The 19,013-nt window shown below is 42.7% G+C and overlaps 1 protein-coding gene and 1 long non-coding RNA gene across 2 annotated transcripts in view; both read right to left on the bottom strand.

The window, feature by feature from the left end:
* rgs3a (regulator of G protein signaling 3a) overlaps nt 1-19,013 on the bottom strand; it is a 318,323-nt gene that overhangs the window by 287,027 nt on the left and 12,283 nt on the right. Inside the window, exon 5 of the mRNA XM_017720342.2 lies at nt 8,307-8,361. Coding sequence (XP_017575831.2) covers nt 8,307-8,361 — 55 coding nt within the window. The remainder of the gene's footprint in view (nt 1-8,306; nt 8,362-19,013) is intronic.
* Nucleotides 14,727-16,021, bottom strand: LOC108441053. Its single transcript, XR_001858902.1, has 2 exons — nt 15,924-16,021; nt 14,727-15,215 (listed from the first exon to the last, which is right to left on the bottom strand). It is a non-coding gene; the product is annotated as an uncharacterized LOC108441053 (long non-coding RNA).

The following is a 19,013-nucleotide window of genomic DNA, read 5'->3' as shown; positions in this document are numbered from 1 at the left end:
CCACAATGGGGAAATTTCACCTCTGCAGTCTAATCCATCCATGCAGTGAAACACCACATACACACTAGTGAAGATACACACTAGGGGCAGTGGGCACACTTGCCCGGAGCGGTGGGCAGCCCTATCCATAGCGCCCAGGGAGCAGTTGGGGGTTAGGTCCCTTCCTCAAAGGCACCTCATGGGGCTCAGGGGTTCAAACCGCCGAATCACTGGTTCCCTAACCTCCAGCCCACGACTGCCCCACTTCACTAATCTGCACCACCAACGATAGACTGGAATATATTCTACTGTTATAAGATTCCCATAAAACTGTAAAACTCCAACAAGTAAGACAATCACACCCATTGTCCATATTTAACGTAGAGCATGATAAAAAAAAACAATCAATCAATCAATCAACCTTTATTTTGACTCGGAAGTACATTGAGGGCAACCCTCGTTTTCAATGTAGCCGAGCATTTACAAAAACAGGGATTGACATGACAAAGAAAATAATAACTACGTTTCATCATTTTAAATGAAAAGAAAATTTAAAATAACAGTGAATAAAAGATAAAAACAGATAAAAATAGAACTTGAGATTTAAATGATAAATTAAGATCAAAAGAAGATAAGAGATTACTAAGGTAATAATACAATAACACAAATGAAAAAGTAATGATACAAAACTATTAAAAATAAAGTGAGAGAAAATAAATAAATAAATAAATAAATAAGTAAAAGAAAGAAAGAACTAAGGAGAACTAAAACCAAAAATAAAAGTTAAGAATAAATAAGATCAAGTCAAACGGGTACAGGCTGTCTGAAGGTGGTTTGATATTAAAAGTTTAAGTGATTTTTCACTAAGTGAAAATCGTAAGCTTGATGCTAAGATTCCACAGGAATTCCCATTACAGGCTAATAGAAATTAGATGAAAAAGGGCATTTAAAAGTTGGATTAACAGTCTTATATTTAGGGCGGGGATGGACAGCTGGCACATTTCATGTTTAGCTGTGCACTCATGTTAATCCTCTCTAAAGCATCCCACGGTGGTTTAAACATCGTTGGTCTGGAGCTCTGACGTCTTTGCCTTACATGAGCAGAGATGCATATCGCTGTTGCTGAAAAAAAAAAAAACCCTCACATTTCTGATTTTCAGTTTTTGGCATAATTTGAACATGCATGTGGGCTTTTATACTGTGTGCAAACTTCATGAAGGATGGACCCAAATAAACAGCCAAAAATGACTTGTAAAAAACTCGGGTTCCATTGACGTACATTGAAAGTAAAGCATGTTTTTTCCTCCTCCTGTAAAGTTACCATTTTGGAGATACGAGGTTTTGTTCCAACAGCGGCGATAATACAGCGACATCTACGCGCACATACAGAGGTTTTGGTGTGGAGCCAGATGGTTGGTTTGTTATATAAAGTCCTGCTGGCAGAGAGAGAGGGCAGAGTTCACACACTCATCGCGCGCATCTGCAATGCATGGTTCAACTGCCCTCACTCACACACACACACACACACACACACACACACACAGCCCAAACACAATCACAAACGCGCAAACAGAGGCACCCAAGCAGATGTCTAGATGTCTTACACACACAGCATTGTTAGTGAATAAATTATATCCACACAGATGTTCAAGCACAGCTCCCCTAGAGGCAGACATGCACACACAGATGTAGAAAGACCACAGCATTTCCTCAAAAACGCTCCTTTTTTCAACGTGGAGAGAGCAGGGAATACATATTTTTAGCTCCACTAGTAAAAAAAACTGTTTTATTCCCTCCCTCTCTATCTCCCTCCCTCCCTCCCTCCATCCCCCTCTCATGAATAGATGTGTCCCCTCGGACAGGGACAATAACCATCAGTAAAAGCATCTTAACAGAGTGGACGCGTTCCTGCAGGCCGTGGGGGGCGGGGGAGTTAATACACAATGTGTTTAATACCGGTTTAATACAGATGAAGGAAGCAAAGGGGCAGAGATGGGGGGGGGGCATACAGAGAGATGGAGCCAGGAATGGCTATGCTAAATTTTAAGAACTCTGGGTCCCACTTTATATTAAGTGTCTCTAATAACTGTGTAGTTACATGTGGACAACATATGCAACAACAATGTAACTACTAATGATTTAGTCACTGTTACAGGTGGAGTATAGAAGTTCACCTTATGTCATTGCACATGTGTATCTTAATAGTTGTAACAGCCTATTCACTCTTATGTAATTACATAAGGGTAATAACAAATGTAGTACATAGGTAGTCAGACTGGATTTTTCCCCAGTAGTAAAAGGAAGTGTGTAATAACTGACATTAAGACATTATTACACTGGATCTGCCAGCTTTCCGAACATTTAGCCAGCATTTATGTTGCCAGTGCAGTGATACTGTAACCAGTTTCAGCTTTAAGCCAGTCTGTAATGTGACAGAACAGCAGACGGCCCCTTATATTAACATATAACTGTTATTATATTAATTAAATGTGTTGCATTAACCCAAAGCAGTGTCTATATTACCACTGCATTATTACACAGTAACTACATAGTAACTACACAGGACCTGTCCACTTATTATAAAGTAACTAACACTGCACTGCAGGAAACGTCCTTTGTAATTACATGAGGCAAAACCGAAGTTGATACACATGTAAATATATAGGCTGTGCTGCTGTAATCCACCTGTAACACCTAAATCATCCGTAGTTAGTGTTATTACAGATGTTATTCATGTGTAACTACACAGTTATTAGGGACACTTATTATAAAGTGGGACTGAACTCAGTTACACACTCTTTGAAAAGATGGTTCTTCATGGGTTCTTCAGTGAAGGGAATGGTTCTATTTACAACCATGAGTTCTGTACAGACCATTTCATGCTTACATGGTTTGTTGCAGGGTGAAATCTTCAGACCTTACAACCTTACGATGTCAAACTTAACATTTTATTAAAAAGGTTATGGACTTGGTCATGCAAAGAAACATTTAGGCATTAAATATTTTTTTTAAGAAGTCATGGATTTAAATAGAACCCAACGCGTTCAAGATGACCCTTGAAGAACCACAAGTTTTAAGGGTGTTTTTTATTAAACTGAAACAATGTTATATTGTATTGTAATTATATTACAGATATACATTAATTAGGAAAATATCAGAACCGAATGGAAACAAATTAACAATTTGGAGTGGAACTGATCTGAACTGCACTGAACTGTTAATGAAACTGAACTGAATTTAACTAAATGAATTCAGCTGATCTAAACTAAGCTCAGCTAAACTGAACTGAGCTGAAACAAGTTTAATTAAACTGACTGAAACAACTAAATTCACTTGAACTGTATTGAGTAGAACTGAACTGAACTTAACTGAACTAAACTGAAATGGACTCAACTGAACTGAACTGAACAGAACAGAACAGAACTAAATGAAACTGCACTGAACTGCACTGGACTGGACTGGACTGAACTGACTGAACTGACCTCAGCTGAACTGAACTGACTGAACTGAACTGAACTGAACTGAACTGACTGAATTGAACTGAATTGAAATGAACTGAACTGATTGAACTGAACTGAACTGAACTGAATTGAACTGAACGGACTGAGCTGAACTGAATTAAACTAAAACTAAGTGAAAGTCACACAGTGAGAAAGACAAAAAGGATCATTTATTAGAACAGACGAAAGGGGGAGCAGGGCGAGGGAGTGGGAGGGGGGAGATAAAAGTGAGCCAGGGGAGGGAGCGGATGACGGGTCGAATAAAGGAAACTCCCTGTGATACCCGTCCTAAGCTCCTCATTAGCAAATTAAGGCAATCAAATATTCATTCTGCCAGATGTCAGCCAAAACAAGTCCCATTCAACATGCTCCTAACTCCCACTCCAAAAACATTAGCACAGTACAGGAAGTGCGGCCAACAATGCTATGAGAGTGTACTTGTCTATTAGTGCATTAATAGTGTTATCTGTAAGTGTAACATGCTATTATGCTTCCTTTTCAAACACTGAATGAGTCGTATGAATGAGACTATGTGACCTAGGCTTAATCCCATTTCACCCCTCTCCCCTACCACTGAGCCCTTAGCCCTCTGTTTTGTGCGTTCAAGTCTAGGGGGTAGGGTGTCCCAACTTTTGTTGACCTAGAGGGGCAGTGCTAAATGTTAGAGCTACATGGCCCTCCAAAAAATCAGTAATAGTATGCTAATGTCTCGGTAGCTGTCTAGCTAAATTCCCCATACCACCTTAAATACTCCAGCAGTTCTGACCCCAGAAGCACCAGAATTACATTACTACTGCTCCTTTTAAGGTGGAACAGTAAAATTTAAAACAAGAAGTTGGCGAATAGCTGACTTCAGCTTTGTATCACCAAAGATTCAGAGGTGGGAGGTAATAAGTAATTAAGGGTTCATTTCAGGGTTGGTCCATTTCATAGGAGAAGATTTCCCTTATAACTCCAAGGGGCAAGGTGACACTCAAAAACAAGGGGCAGGGGTAAAAATAAAAAATTGTCCCTTTTAACCCATTAAAATCTGCCCCCAGAGTAGTTGGTGAGAATGCATGTCCATGCTGGTCAAAGTGAAATGGATCCGTATGTTGAACTGAGCTTTCTGTGAGCTGCTATGTTTATTATCACTGTATTAAAGAAGCTCTATGCTGCCTTTATTGTTGGATGCGCTGCAACTCGTCACTATGGAAAGGTTTTTGTTCATTTTTGTTAAAGGGTACAACGAAAGGCGATTAAATTACATCCCTATTCTTAAATTTGCTTGACTGCACCAGTTAGTTCTAGTGTTAGCTTTACCTCATTAGCTCATCCGAAGGAGCAGTCTTATTACCAAAGCCCATTTATTACATATAAAAACCTACCGGCTCAATCCAAGGCCAAAACATTTCCCTTCTCAACTTACTTAAAAGCTCTGGGTACAATGACACACAATAAAAAAATCTATATTATGTAAAAATATTCTATATTATGTAAAAATGTTAATTGCAGCAACACAATAAAATAATATGTTATATAAATGTGCTAGCCAGAACTTAAAATGTACTGTTATCAGTACTAAACTGAGTACTTTATGTGTGCCAGTCAGTCATATGCATTGTGTAACAGCTGAGTATATAGAATTGAGAGGCTTGTACTGAACGACACAATACACTCCTAATAATAACTTTATATGGGTCATGCTGGAGGCATATTCTGCTATTTCTTGAGTTCTAGCCTAATCATAACAACAGTGGCCTATTTGTTTCTTCACCTTTAACTTTTCATCGTTTTTATTTCTCAGCTGGACAAAGTTACACTCCTGCAAAATGACAGGACAACTCTAAAATAGCATACCACATTTTCTCAAATGGAGCCGTTTACCTCTGGGGAACTATTTCACATATGCATATGCACAAAAAAACCTGTCCAAACCACAAGTCTGGATAACAATATCCTCCTTACACTTTGTAAAATAAGCCAGTATGGAGTAATTTAATACCCAGTGACGAGTATTCAGTCCTAAGCCTGCTTTACACTGTAAAACTGCAGTGGTCTTACACAATATATGGACAATCCCATTCTAAATCCATAGACATTATTATGGATTCGGGATTTGGCCCCCCTTTGCAGGTATAACAGCTTCCATTCTTCTGGGAAGCTTCCTATAAGATGTTGGAGTGTATTTGGGGAATTTTTGCCCTTTCATAAAGAAGAGCATGTGTAACGTCAGACACTGGTGTTAGATGGAGCGCCTGGCTCCCAATCTCCGTTCTAATGCATCCTAAAGGTGTTTGATGGAGTTGAGGTCAGGGTTTTGTGCAGGCCAGTCAAGTTCTTCCATGCCAAACTCACCCAGCCAGGCCTTTATGGAGCTTGCTTTGTGCACTGGGGCTCAGTCATGCTGGAACAGGAAAGGTTCTTCCCCAAACTGTTCCCATAAAGTTGGAATCATAGAACTGTCCAAATTGTCTTGTTCTGCTGAAGCAGTAAGATTTCCTGGAACTAAGGGTTTACTGGAACTAAGGGTTCTAGGCCAACCCTTGGAAAACAACCCCATGTCATTATCCCTCCATTATCCACCAAACTTTACAGTTGGCACAGCGCAGTCAGGCAGATAACGTTCTCCTGGCAACCGCCAAACCCAGACTCCTCCATCAGACAGACAGAGAGAGACGCGTGATTCATCACTCCACAGAACATGTTTCCACAGCTCCAGAGTCCAGAGGCGGCTTTTAACACCACTCCATCTGATGCTTGACATTGGGTGTGGTGATTTAAGGCTTGCATGCAGCTGCTCAGCCATGGAAACCCATGCCATGAAGCTCCTGGCGCACGGCTTTTCCTCTGATGTTAATGTCAGAGGAGGTTTGAACTCTCTTTTATGCACGTTATGTTCTCTGTCACTTCTTGACTGAGTTGCTGTGGTTCCTAAACACTTCCACATTTCAGTAATACCACTTATAGTTCATCGAGGAATATCAAGGCGGGGGAAGAAGGTTTGCAAACTGACTTGTTACAATGGCGGTATCCCATTACAGCACCATGCACAAAATTGAGTGAGCTCTTTAGAACGACCCACTCATTCACAACTGTTTGTAAAGCCGGGCTGCATGGCTAGGTGCTTGATTGTATACTCCTGTGCCAATGAGACTGCATGAAACACCTGAATTCAGTAATTAAGAGATGTGTCCCAATACTTTTGTCCACATAGTGTACGTTTACGTCATGTCCCACTGCACGAGAAGCTGCAAAGTAATTGCCAGGCAAACTCCACGTCAGGCTGTGCAAACGTTATGCTGCACATCTTTTTATACAGTGATTTTCTGGAGACCGATTTACGATGCAAGGAGAAGATGGCATTCTCCAAGCGCGGCCCCCAAAAAAAGAGCCACACAAGCAAAGGAAAAAATTTCAGCATAGTAGTGGCCAGTGCTGTCTAAAAAAACAGAGAACGAGAGCCTAGAGCTGGTCTTGGCTGGGGAAAAGAGCTACATCGAATGCTCATTATCCAAAGTGAACCTCGGGTCAGTAGGCTAATTGTTTTGTCCACTTGCTCTGATATTTCACTGCAGGTCACTCTATATGTGAACTGAGGGCTGGACCAGACTAATAACTTGAGCTAACATTCTTAAACCTGTGTGGAAAAAAGGTTCTACTTTAATTGGTCATATCTCTCTGCCTCTTGCACTGCATGCTGCTCTTCAGTGCAGTTCATAATGACTCCTTCATCTCGTTAACCTCTAAAACACTGGCTTATTGTTCAGTCACCGGTCTTAAATCTTTTAGACTGAATATCAATATTCAGTAACACGTTTCTACACTAATTGCCCATTTTATCCGCTCCACTTACTGTATAGCTGCCCTTTGTAGTTCTACAGTTACAGACTGTAGTCCATCTGTTTCTCTGATACTCTGTTACCCTGTTCTTCAGTGGTCAGGACCCCCATGGACCCTCACACAGCAGGTACTATTTGGGTGGTGGATCATTCTCAGCTGATGGAGGTTTTAAACACTGTGTCCACTCACTGTCCACTCTATTAGACGCTCCTACCTTGTCGGTCCACCTTGTAGATGTAAAGTCAGAGACGACAGCTCATCTGCTGCTGCACAGTTTGTGTTGGTCGTCCTCTAGTCCTTCATCAGTGTTCACAGGACGCTGTTGGCTGGATGTTTCTGGTTGGTGGACTGTTCTCAGTCCAGCAGCGACACTGACGTGTTTAAAAAACTCCACCAGCACTGCTGTGTCTGATCCACTCAGACCAGCACAATACACACTAACACACCACCACCACGTCAGGGTTACTGCAGTGCTGAGAATGACCCACCACCCAAATACTACCTGCTCTGTGAGGGTCCATGGGGGTCCTGACCACTGAAGAACAGGGTAACAGAGTATCAGGGAAACAGATGGACTACAGTCTGTAACTGTAGAACTACAAAGTGCAGCTATACAGTAAGTGGAGCTGATAAAATGGACAGTGAGTGTAGAAACAAGGAGGTGGTCATGATGTTATGCCTTATTGGTCTATTGCAATTAGACAGACGGACTGAAGTGTGGGCCTTCATGCAGAGCTTAAGGGTTCAAAGAAATGTGGAGATAATGAAGCGCAGAGATGTGAAGTGTGTGGATGGAGCAGACAGACTGGATAAAACACTCAGGGCTGGAGTTCCTCATAGCTTGATTTCAGTTCATTGAACACTGGGCAAACAGAGCTAAACTCCCTCAGAGACTGTTACTACTGAGCTTGCCTGAACTCTCTGCTTCACTGCACACACTCAATACGGGAACTCAGTACAGTGTGTGTGTGTGTGTGTGTGTGTGTGTGGGGTTCAGGAGCTCACCTTCTCTGAGCGGATCAGTGAACAGACTCCAAAACTCATACAGCCAATGAGCTTCCTACAAAACAATGTAAAAAGAAGGAGTTCAGCTGTTCTGGTAGATGTCACACAGCGTCTGACAAACTGACAAAGAAGCAGGCCACAGATAAGGTAAAACGGTAAGACTAAGGCCTCAAACTCGTCACTATTACTAATAGTTTCTCTGAAAAAATGCACTTTTATTAAATATCAGTCAAACGTTTGGAGAAACACTGACGTTAATGCCCATGTATGCATTGCAAAACACATTTCGGGAAATATACAGTACTGTGAAAACTCAGGGACCTCATTTACTTCATTTGTAGTGAAAATGGCCAGTAGGTACAAGTTCCTCATATTAATTGTCAGCATTAGGAAAAATGCAGGAAAACTATTTTACAGAAAACTACACAGAAGCCTCAACACCTAAGCACAATATGATTTTTTCGGTATTGTAACGGTTCTGAACGGTGGGTGGGGGGGAGACGCCAGGGGCAGGGGGTGAAGGCAGAGAGCTTTCTTTTATTCCCAAACAAAAATAACACTCGGCTTTTCAGCCTGCAAAAATAAGGCCCGACTCGCGGGGGACATTTCAGTCGCCTTTCTCTTCGCTCTGCTCAGTCGGTTAAGCTCTCGCGCCTTCACGGGGTCTCTGGGCTCTGATGCCTACTGAAGGAAGAGGTGGCGATAAGTAGGCTGGCAGAAACAAGACACAGGTGAACATCATCAGCTACTTAGCCTGCTGGTTCAGCCGGCCCGACTTCTCCGTCCCGCATTTGACGCTCGGCCAGGTCCCCTTGTCCACAGGTATTTAATGTGTCCAGTCTGTACCTTTCCCTTTTATCTTTTAATCAGTTTCTGAGCTGAATTAGATTTTTCTTTCACTTTCATCTTCCACATGCATTCTCTCATATCATCATTCTCAGAAATATCTCCTGAAAATTAATAACTTGTACTTAATGGCCTTTTTGGGGGGGATTTTCTCCCCAACTTAGTCGTCTCCAATTCCACCCGCTAGTTAGGACTCCCCCAATCACACGATACTAACAATGCTAGGAGGGCGAAGGCAAATGCAGGCTTCCTCCAAGACCTGTGAAACCAACCACCACATCTTTTCGAACTGCCGCTTACGCAATGTCATTGGACAAGCGAACGCGCTCGGAGAAAAGTGCCAAACACCAGATCTGTTACGTCAGTTAACAGATGCCTGTGCTGACTAGCACTGTGTTGAGTAATGGGGGAGAGAGGGGGCCATTCTACCCACCCAGAGAGAGCGAGGCCAATTGTGCTCTTTAGGAATCTCGGCTACGGACGGCTGTAGCATCACCAGGAATCAAACTCGCAGTCTCCAGATGATACGGCCAACGCTTAGACAGCTGCACCACTCCGGAGCCCCCTTAATAGCCATTTTGAAAGGGAATGAAACTGAAGAAAAGTGGTCTCTGATTTTTGTGGTACTGTATTTATACAGACATATTTGGTGTGTCTCAAAACCCAGTGAGCTCACAGATTCCTCCTGACAAGAAGGCCATCTCCATTCTTAGATAGCTTAAATATGCTGCCTACTGAGGTATCTTATTTTGGCCGAATATCAAGAGAGCATTTCCTCAGCTGCTAAGGCAATGCTGCAGTGCAAGAAGAGCTGGGCAAGAAGCCCAGCAAGTGGCGAAGTCATCTTAAAATGTAAGTTTTTTTGTGGTATTTTATTTATTTTCTTGCCACAAAGGTGCGCAAATAGCCTAGAGTTTGCACTTTAGGTCCATCAGTGGCCATTTTACAGTTCAGAACACTAATCCATTAGCATGCAAGCTAGCGGATTTTGTTTTGAATAGCCAGCTGGCTAACACAGTTGCTGGCTAACATTCTAAAACCAGTGGCGACATCATCACCGTCTAACTAGATCATCTCGTTTATCTGTCGTTTAAGGTTAGATGATGACCTACTTAGACAGCTGCCTATCTAGACAGTGGCTAGTAAGGGAGTTCACTACGTATTGGGACCCGTAGAGTCTGCAAAGCTGTAAATCCTCTGTTTAAGGTTCCCAAAGACCTTGGGAATCTAAAACAGCAGACAGTTTGGTTTGTGTGGCTTTCAGTCACTCATAGTTTTAATTTCTTCCATATAAAAATTTGTTTTTTATGTTTTTATTCCAGCACAATAAACAAATATTGAGATATGCATCCACAATGTAAGCAGGAGTAACCAGGAAACAGCACTGGCAGCTGCAGAGCTGATGACTGTGCAAAAACAAAATGCTTCTCATTTTACTGAATTTGGCAGAGATGCTCAGTTTCCCATAACTGTCAGTCACAATGTTAGGTTCTTGAGTCTGAGTTTGAAAAAGCATTCCCATTTGCTATAAAGCTAAAATATTTCCATACTGAATAACAGATTATGCTGCTGCTTTAAACTGTGTGTGTGTGTGTGTGTGTGTGTGTGTGTGTGTGTGTGTGTGTGTGTGTGTGTGTGTGTGTGTGTTTGCCAGCACTATACTGCCAGCACTACACTGCTACCCTGTACAAAACAGGAAGGTAACTATATGCATCATTAATAAATGGGAGTAAATGGAGGCCTTTGTTTTAACAGGACTACTGCCTTATGAAGCTTTAAGGCCTTTAAGGGCAAATATTTTCTAGGGTGTGACGTCTAACATTTTAAACCAACATATAACTGTTTTAATTGCTATTATACAGCAGTTAGTTCTGGCCAAATAAGCTGATTTGTTGAAAAGTGTTCTAAAAGTGTTTTTCACAATACAGCCGATTTGGTCCGACTCTGAAGATGAGACGACACTAAATTCCCAAACTGTCGTCATCACTGAGCAGCTTTTCAGTCGGCAGCTGTGACAGAAGAACAGCTGAACAACCTGGAATCAGCCAGAAATGAACCCAGTACCATTCGCCAAACTAAACGGGCTGTAAAAAGCTTTACAGACTGGCTGGAACAAAACAATGTTGATCTGGCAAAACTGAGCTGAACCTGATATTGTGGCAGTTTTAGGGCTCAGTTCATACTTCAAAATGTGATGATTACAGAAGGCTGTGCGGCAAGTGGGCGGAGTTCGTTACTCTGACGTAGCACCAAGCTGCTTGTTAAGGAGCTATAATTTGGAGGAAGGAACTGAACATTAAAACATATTAAACGCCGCGTTCACGGCCAGTTTATTCATTTCTTACTGTATTTATTTAACTGTTGTATTAAAGCAGTAGAGCAATCGAGGAGCGAGTTATCACCAATAACCTCACGGCTGTGATGATCTACAGCAACCAAATCACAGCCATGATGTTATTTCGCGATAACTTGCTCCCTCTCTTGTTCTATTGCTTCATTAGCAGTATGCACGGGTACTCAAACACTAGGGCAACTGTTTGAGGTGCCAGTTTTCTTCGCGTTTCATCACAAGAAAATAGAGAAAATCCATTGAAACAATGATTTTATGTATTAACACGACCGCAAAATATGAAAGTACTTCTCGCGTCCCTGTGCTATTTCTGAACAGTAAAACGTTTTGTAATAAAGCGAAGCTACGTTTCTCAGTGACTGGATATCTTTCCGTGAACTAGAATGTCAAAGTTTTCAGAAAGCAGCAGTGACTCCAGGCGGCTCATACAGGCTGGGCTTGTGCATCCGCTACAGAGAGTCTCTTGTCTCCACAACCAGATCTGACAGCTGAGAGCAAATAGCTTCTACAGCGCTAGCCTGAACACACAGCTGTCTGCACGCTGGGCAATCGCTTTGAAAATGTGTCTACAAGCGTAGACTAGGTACTACTGAATTTGTTTGTGTCCTCCAAAGGTGGTCAGAAGCGGGCAAAACCATAAAAGATAAAACATAGCTGCTGTGGGGTACTGCCTCCTTACTAAATTTGACTCTTAAATGACTAACCTAAATTCATGGTACACTGCAGAGGCTTCTTCAACTTCTTTACAGTGGTTATGTCAATTAGAAGCAAATGTTTGGATACCCGTGGTCAAATAGCCAGTACTGTCGAATTCCTGAGTTGATATTAAGATTAAGAGACCCTTATTAGTCCCACGACGGGGAAATTTCACCACCGCTTTTAACCCATCCGTGAAGTGAAACACCACATGCACTCTAGTGAGCACACACACACTAGGGGGCAGTGAGCACACTTGCCCGGAGCGGTGGGCAGCCCAATCCGCAGCGCCCGGGGAGCAGTTGGGGGTGAGGTGTCTTGCTCAAGGACACCTCAGTTATGTGCTGTCGGCTCTGGGGATCAAACCGGCGACCTTCCAGTCACGAGGCTGGTTCCATAACCTCCAGCCCACGACTGCCCATGACAGGTTTATAAGTAAACATGTCCTCTACAAGGGGAAACGAGCCTTTCTCTCATTTCCGGGGTCGACATTGCCGGTTTTGGAAGTTGTGTGTTCTGTTTCCGTCTGATGATGAGCTCAGAAAGAAATGGTTGATAGCAGTAAAAAGGAGCGACGAGCCAAAATTCAAAGGAATGCATGTATGTGTGCAGCGCTCATTTCAACCCATCGGACATCTACGTTACACCAAAGGGAAACACGTGGGTGAAAAGGGGCCGCAGTACCACGTCGTTTCAGTTGGACTGAACGAGCAAGAGAGTCTGTGTATAGCAGAGAGAAGGCCCACCTCGGAGACTCTACTAATGAGGAGGAGGGGGTGGTGGAGCAGAGAGAAAGAACAAGCCTAGAAGGACGCATATACATACATAACCTTTAAAAGGCCACATTACATTGTGTGTGAAATGCTGTTCTTAAAATAAACCTCTAAGATTTCAAAAGCAACCACTGTAGTCTGCTCCTGTTGTAATTTCTGCACTTGTTTATTTTCGTTTAGCTCAGACGTGTGTTGAGTTGTCATGTTCTCCTCATGTCTGCGTGGGGTTTAACTCCGTCAAACTTCATTAGTCGGTGCGGTTTCTCGCTTTTCTCGATAGGGAGATCCGAGCCCTTACACGGATCTCCCTATCTGCAGCTTTGGGCACTGAGAAGGATATCATTTAACACAATAATTCATGTTAGACAGTTCATTTACTTCTTATACAGACAAATTTTTAAAGATCTCTAAATCTGAGGAGCCTAACATTACTCAACCTGTCTATGACATTAAGTAAGGTAGCTCAGCTAGCTCACTACAACAAAGGGGACCAGCTAACAATTTACCTTCATAATCAAAAATTTTTTTATTTTTTTAAACACTCCGGAGTGACCGGAGTCCTCTCTGTGTGGAGTTTGCATGTTCTCCCCGTGTCTGCGTGGGTTTCCTCCAGGTTCTCCGGTTTCCTCCCACAGTCCAAAGACATGCAGTCAGGCCAATTGGACATGATGATTTGCCCCTGGGTGTGAGTGACTGTCTGTCTGTCTGCCCTGCGATGGACTGACGACCTGTCCGGGGTGCATCCTGCCCTCCACCCGCTGACTGCTAGGATTATTATATCCCTTATATTATATCCCTTATCGAGTTTTGCACGGTTGGTGCTCGATAGATCTTCCACAATTCTGACCACACCGTTGACCAAACCACTGAGCGTTTATTCCATTGTCTATTCAGTGTTTTTGACCTTCTGCTTGCTTGTTTTTGACCTTGCCTTTTTGATCTGCCCCTTTGTACTTTTGCTGGACTATTTGAACCTGTGTTTTTGCCCTCTTGCTTCTTTTGTTGACCTCGTTTTGGATTTGCCCTTATTTGTTATGATTGCCCTTGTTACCCTGTTGTGCTTTTTGGAACTGACCCAGGCCTGTTTTCTGATTACGTTGTATGCCCCCCACTTCCAACAGTAAAGCCTTCCTTGTGTTTTCAATCCGCGAGCGTCTGGTTTCTGGTGGCGCGTTACAACCGTCCTGCCTAAAGCCTGGGAGTTCAGCCAAAGATGATGAATATTGAAACGCAGCCATATTCGCAGCGGAGCGGCGCGGAACACCGGAAATAAGTTTACACATAACCTCCCCCGGAACTTGACCCCTCCTCCGTGTGTGAAAACCGCCTGTTCAGCAAATAGACCGTATTTGTGCATTCAAATGTGTACAAGTGTGTACTTATTCACACTTCAATGCTATTCAAAGGTCAGGACCCCCACAGGACCACCACAGAGCAGGTGTTATTTGGGTGGTGGATCAGCACTGCAGTGACACCGATGTGGTGATGCTGTGTTAGTGTGTGCTGCACTGGTACGAGTAGATCAGACACAGTGGTGGTGGTGGTGGTGTGTGGAGGTTTAAAAAAACACCTCACTGCTGGACTCACTGAGCGACAACAGATGAGCTTTCGTCTCCGGCTTTACTTTCAGAAGTTGAACCAACAAGGTGGGAGTGGACAGTGAGTGGACACTGCCCAATGTCTAATCCACTCCTGCCACACCCACACACCACCACCATCATCAGATGGGCTACAGATGATGACTACATTCAGCTATGTGATGTACAAAATGTACGTTTTTATTCATAATAGTATGTCATAGTGTCAGAAACCACATAAACAGATTACTCAACGCCGTGAAGTGTGTAATGATGTAGGCATGCAGTTCCATTACTCGCGTAATGTCATCACTGATCAGCTGCGTTTGGGGTAATAAGTCTGATTTAAGTCTGATTTATCGCTTTCAGCCGCCAAAGATGAACCCGCTAATAGACACCCAGCTCATCCAAACTGCAAGGATTTAGGAAACTTTCTGCCTGCTCTGGACTTTCTTCCCCACCATTTCCGACGCCACAAAGGCCCACATCAGCATCCATCATTCAGCAGCCGCCTCTTTTATCTGCCAGCTCCGGACTTTAGAAGGAGCCAAACCTCAGTCTGAAGAATCCACTCTGAGAATTCCAGCTCTTTCATCATCACGAATTAGACGGTGCTTCAACTGATGTGCGGCATCTGCCACATGCCAGTCACCGGGCTGACTTTTCTCTGTGTTGTTAAAAAAAAAAAAAAAAAAGGAAAACCATTTAAAAGTTCTGAATGCTTGCCTACTTTTAAACATCTCAAAGCCGGAGTTCAGAGGCCTGTTTAGGAAAACAGGAGAAGAGTCCTTAAAAAAAAGGAACCGGAGCCACATAATCGGTTTTTAAATTGCATCCGAATCAAAACTAAAGATGCAATCTTCAGCTTTAAAGTCATGGCTCCGGTACTTTCATTCCTTCTGTTAGCTGCATTAGCCTCATTACCCTTAGCTTCAGAACAAAACCGAGGAAGCAGACTTCAGACGCCAAACATGTCTTGGCCAACTAACTACATTTGGAATAAAAAGAAACTCTGGAAATGTTATTTTTGCCAAACCACCAGTTAAAACTTCTTTTTACGTATTATTCAGTGGCCTCTATGAATTATTCAGTAATTACTCGTTATGAAACTAATATGTAATACATGAAGACATGACAGTGAGGAAATGTGGGTCCAAATACAGAGAATAAGGGCCCTTACGAGTTTAAGGGGTTCAAAATATAATGACATCTGACGGCTATTACACAATTTTCAGAATTTTCCACATTAAATGTTCTGAACAGTCATGAACCCCACCGACAGCAGTGCCTGCGGAGAGAGGGAGAGAGGGAGAGAGGGAGAGAGGGAGAGAGGGAGAGAGACTAAACCCATGTGGCAATATGTCCCGGTACGTACCCTGACCTGGTTTTGCGAGGAGCCAGGCGAAGCAGCAATGACTCCAGGCGGCTCATACAGGCTGGGCTTGTGCATCCACTACGGAGAGTCTCTCGCCTCCACAACCAGAACTGACAGCTGAGAGCAAATAGCTTCTACAGCGCTAGCCTGAACACACAGCTGTCTGCACGCTGGGCAATCGCTTTGAAAATGTGTCTACAAGCGTAGACTAGGTACTACTGAATTTGTTTGTGTCCTCCAAAGGTGGTCAGAAGCGGGCAAAATCATAAAAGATAAAACATAGCTGCTGTGGGGTACTGCCTCCTACCAAATGTAAGATTAAGAGACCCTTATTAGTCCCACAACGGGGAAATTTCACCTCCACATTTAACCCATCCGTGCAGTGAAACACCACATACACACTAGTGAAGACACACACACACACACACACACACACACACACACACACTAGGGGGCAGTGAGCACACTTGACAGGAGCGGTGGGCAGCCCTATCCTCAGAGCCCGGGGAGCAGTTGGTGGTTAGGTGTCTTGCTCAAGGGCACTTCAGTCACGTTCTGTTGGCTCAAGGGATCAAACCGGCGCACAAGGCTGGTTCCCTAACCTCCAGCCCACTCCAGCCCACAGGGAACCAGCGGCCTTCCGGTCACAATGCTGACCTGAGCCAACAGTACGTAACTCCTACTTTGACTCCTAAATGACTTTGAATTATGGAAAAAAAATTGAATTGGTTCTTTAGTCACTGAGAATTAGTAATTCAGAGAATTTTGATATAAAATGGCACATCGTAGAGACTCGTTGAATTTCAAATTTCTTTACAATGGTGGTGATGGGAGTTGATCTAAAGCAACAGTTTGAGCCCCTGGTCAAATAACATGTTTTGCTGATTTTCTAGGTGAAAATAAGTTAACATGTCCACTACAAGGTGGAATTCAGCAAATAAACAGTATTGGTGCATTGAAATGTGTAAAAGTGGGTACTTATTTACACTTCAGCATGCATGTAATTTGACCAGGGGTATCCAAACTTTTGTATGCGATAGTATATCCATTTTATTTACAATCTAATATGGCCAGCGAATCTATGTGTCCTCTAAGTTTTCATATGCAGAGATTACCATAGATTAGAATAGTACATTCTAGGCAGAATAGTGGAAACCTCTATACCAAATTAAACCATAATTTAATTGAAAAAGTAGATTTTCAGGCCTAAACCGTGGCATCGGGCAGTGTGTTCACAACCATGTCATATTATACCTTTCTTCCATGGAGCTTTCAGAGGCATTAAGCTATTCATATGTCTGGCTTCTCTCACCACCACTGTAAACAATTCCCCAGAACAGAGCATTTTACACCAAACTACTCTCAATCACACATCTTAATTATGAAATTATGAAGACATTTTGACAAGTTGGTAAAGTCCCCCCTTATATTAGATAGTGATGAAGCCAGGTTAAGACATCAACACAATTTCCAGTGTTTTTCGTGTTTCCTGGGAAATATCTGAGTCAAATCCAGCAATAAAAGGCTCAAGGATTTTTTTTAATAAACAGCTTCAATCATTTGACCCAAAGATGCCAAATAATCTGTGAATAAAAAACCGACCTTGTGTGTTCTCTACATTTATTTGGCCACTTTAATGTGCACCCATTACTGACATAGCTGTTCATTTGTGCACACAGCATATCCGCTCAGACCAGCACAACACACACTAACACACCACCACCACGTCAGTGTTACTGCAGTGCTGAGAATGACCCACCACCCAATAAGTACCTGCTCTGTGAGGGTCCATGGGGGTCCTGACCACTGAAGAACAGGGTAACAGAGTATCAGAGAAACAGATGGACTACAGTCTGTAACTGTAGAACTACAGAGTGCAGCTATACAGTAAGTGGAGCTGATAAGATGGACAGTGAGTGTAGAAACAAGGAGGTGGTCGTGATGTTATGCTTGATCTGTGTATAATCTCCATAGAAAAGTATTGCCAGTGACGCTCTGGAGCAGCCACAGATGAGCATAGCATCGGCCAGAGGTGTATGAGACCACCAGTATTGGGATATGGAACAACGGAACTACGTTCTCTGGAGTAATGGTGCTCCATTCAATACTGAGAGTCTTGTGGCTAAATGCAATCAAACCCTCACAGCAATGTTCCAAGCATCCCTAGAAGAGTAGAGGCTGTTACTGCAGCAAAAGAGGGGCAAACTGTCTATTAGTAACTTTGACTTAAAAAGAAAACATTGGGTGAACAGGTACTAAAGCCCTGGAGCCTTATTCCCAGCTTCTATATCACTGCTGTCAGAACAAAACCTTGTATCTCCATTTTTGTCATTTTTCATTTTTGATATGACTTGAAAATTCCTTTTACCCTTTACATTGTCTGTAAATTTCATGATGAATGGACGGAAAGAAACGGCCCAAAACGACTTGGAAAAAAATCTGGTTCCATTGACGTACATTAAAAGTAGAGTAGGTTTTTTTCTTCTCCTGTAAAGTTACCGTTTGGGAGATAACAGGTTTTTTTTCTGACAACAGCGACACGATATGGATAAAGGAATGTGCTACCGTGGCTAACCATGACTGGAAGCTAGTAGCCACCGATTTGTGGCTCGTTCACTAATTCCTGGCTTATCCCTTTCACTTTCATTCGCTTTTATTTTTATTATCTTTTTCTGACTGAACTGGTCCCCTAAGCATAAAAACTAAATGATAATGGTGGGCCACGTAGAGTCTGACACCAGGCATTTCATTAAATGCTCATTATGACATTATTCTAATGAATTAGCTGGTGTATTAATAAATCCATCTGCGGTTCTAGGTAACTGTGAATTGGTTGTGCGCGACACTAATGAGCAACTTTGTCCCACTTCATTATTTAACACCTCATTCCTTGGCCCTCTAGGCCTGTAATGTCACATAAATGCTTCTATGCAAAAGCTATTAGCAGTGTAATGTGGGTGTTTGAAACTAGCCCAATGTGTTTTAACATGCTGTTAGTCTCCAGTCCTACATACACCGTAATAACCGCTGTACTGAAGCAGCACAAAAACATGCTCAAAATAAAGGGGGAAAAAATCCCACAAGGTCGTG

Source organism: Pygocentrus nattereri, chromosome 23 (assembly GCF_015220715.1).
Source record: "Pygocentrus nattereri isolate fPygNat1 chromosome 23, fPygNat1.pri, whole genome shotgun sequence".
Lineage (NCBI taxonomy): Eukaryota > Metazoa > Chordata > Actinopteri > Characiformes > Serrasalmidae > Pygocentrus > Pygocentrus nattereri.
The sequence above is the reverse complement of the archived record's forward strand: the minus strand, read 5'-3'. Positions and strand labels throughout refer to the sequence as shown.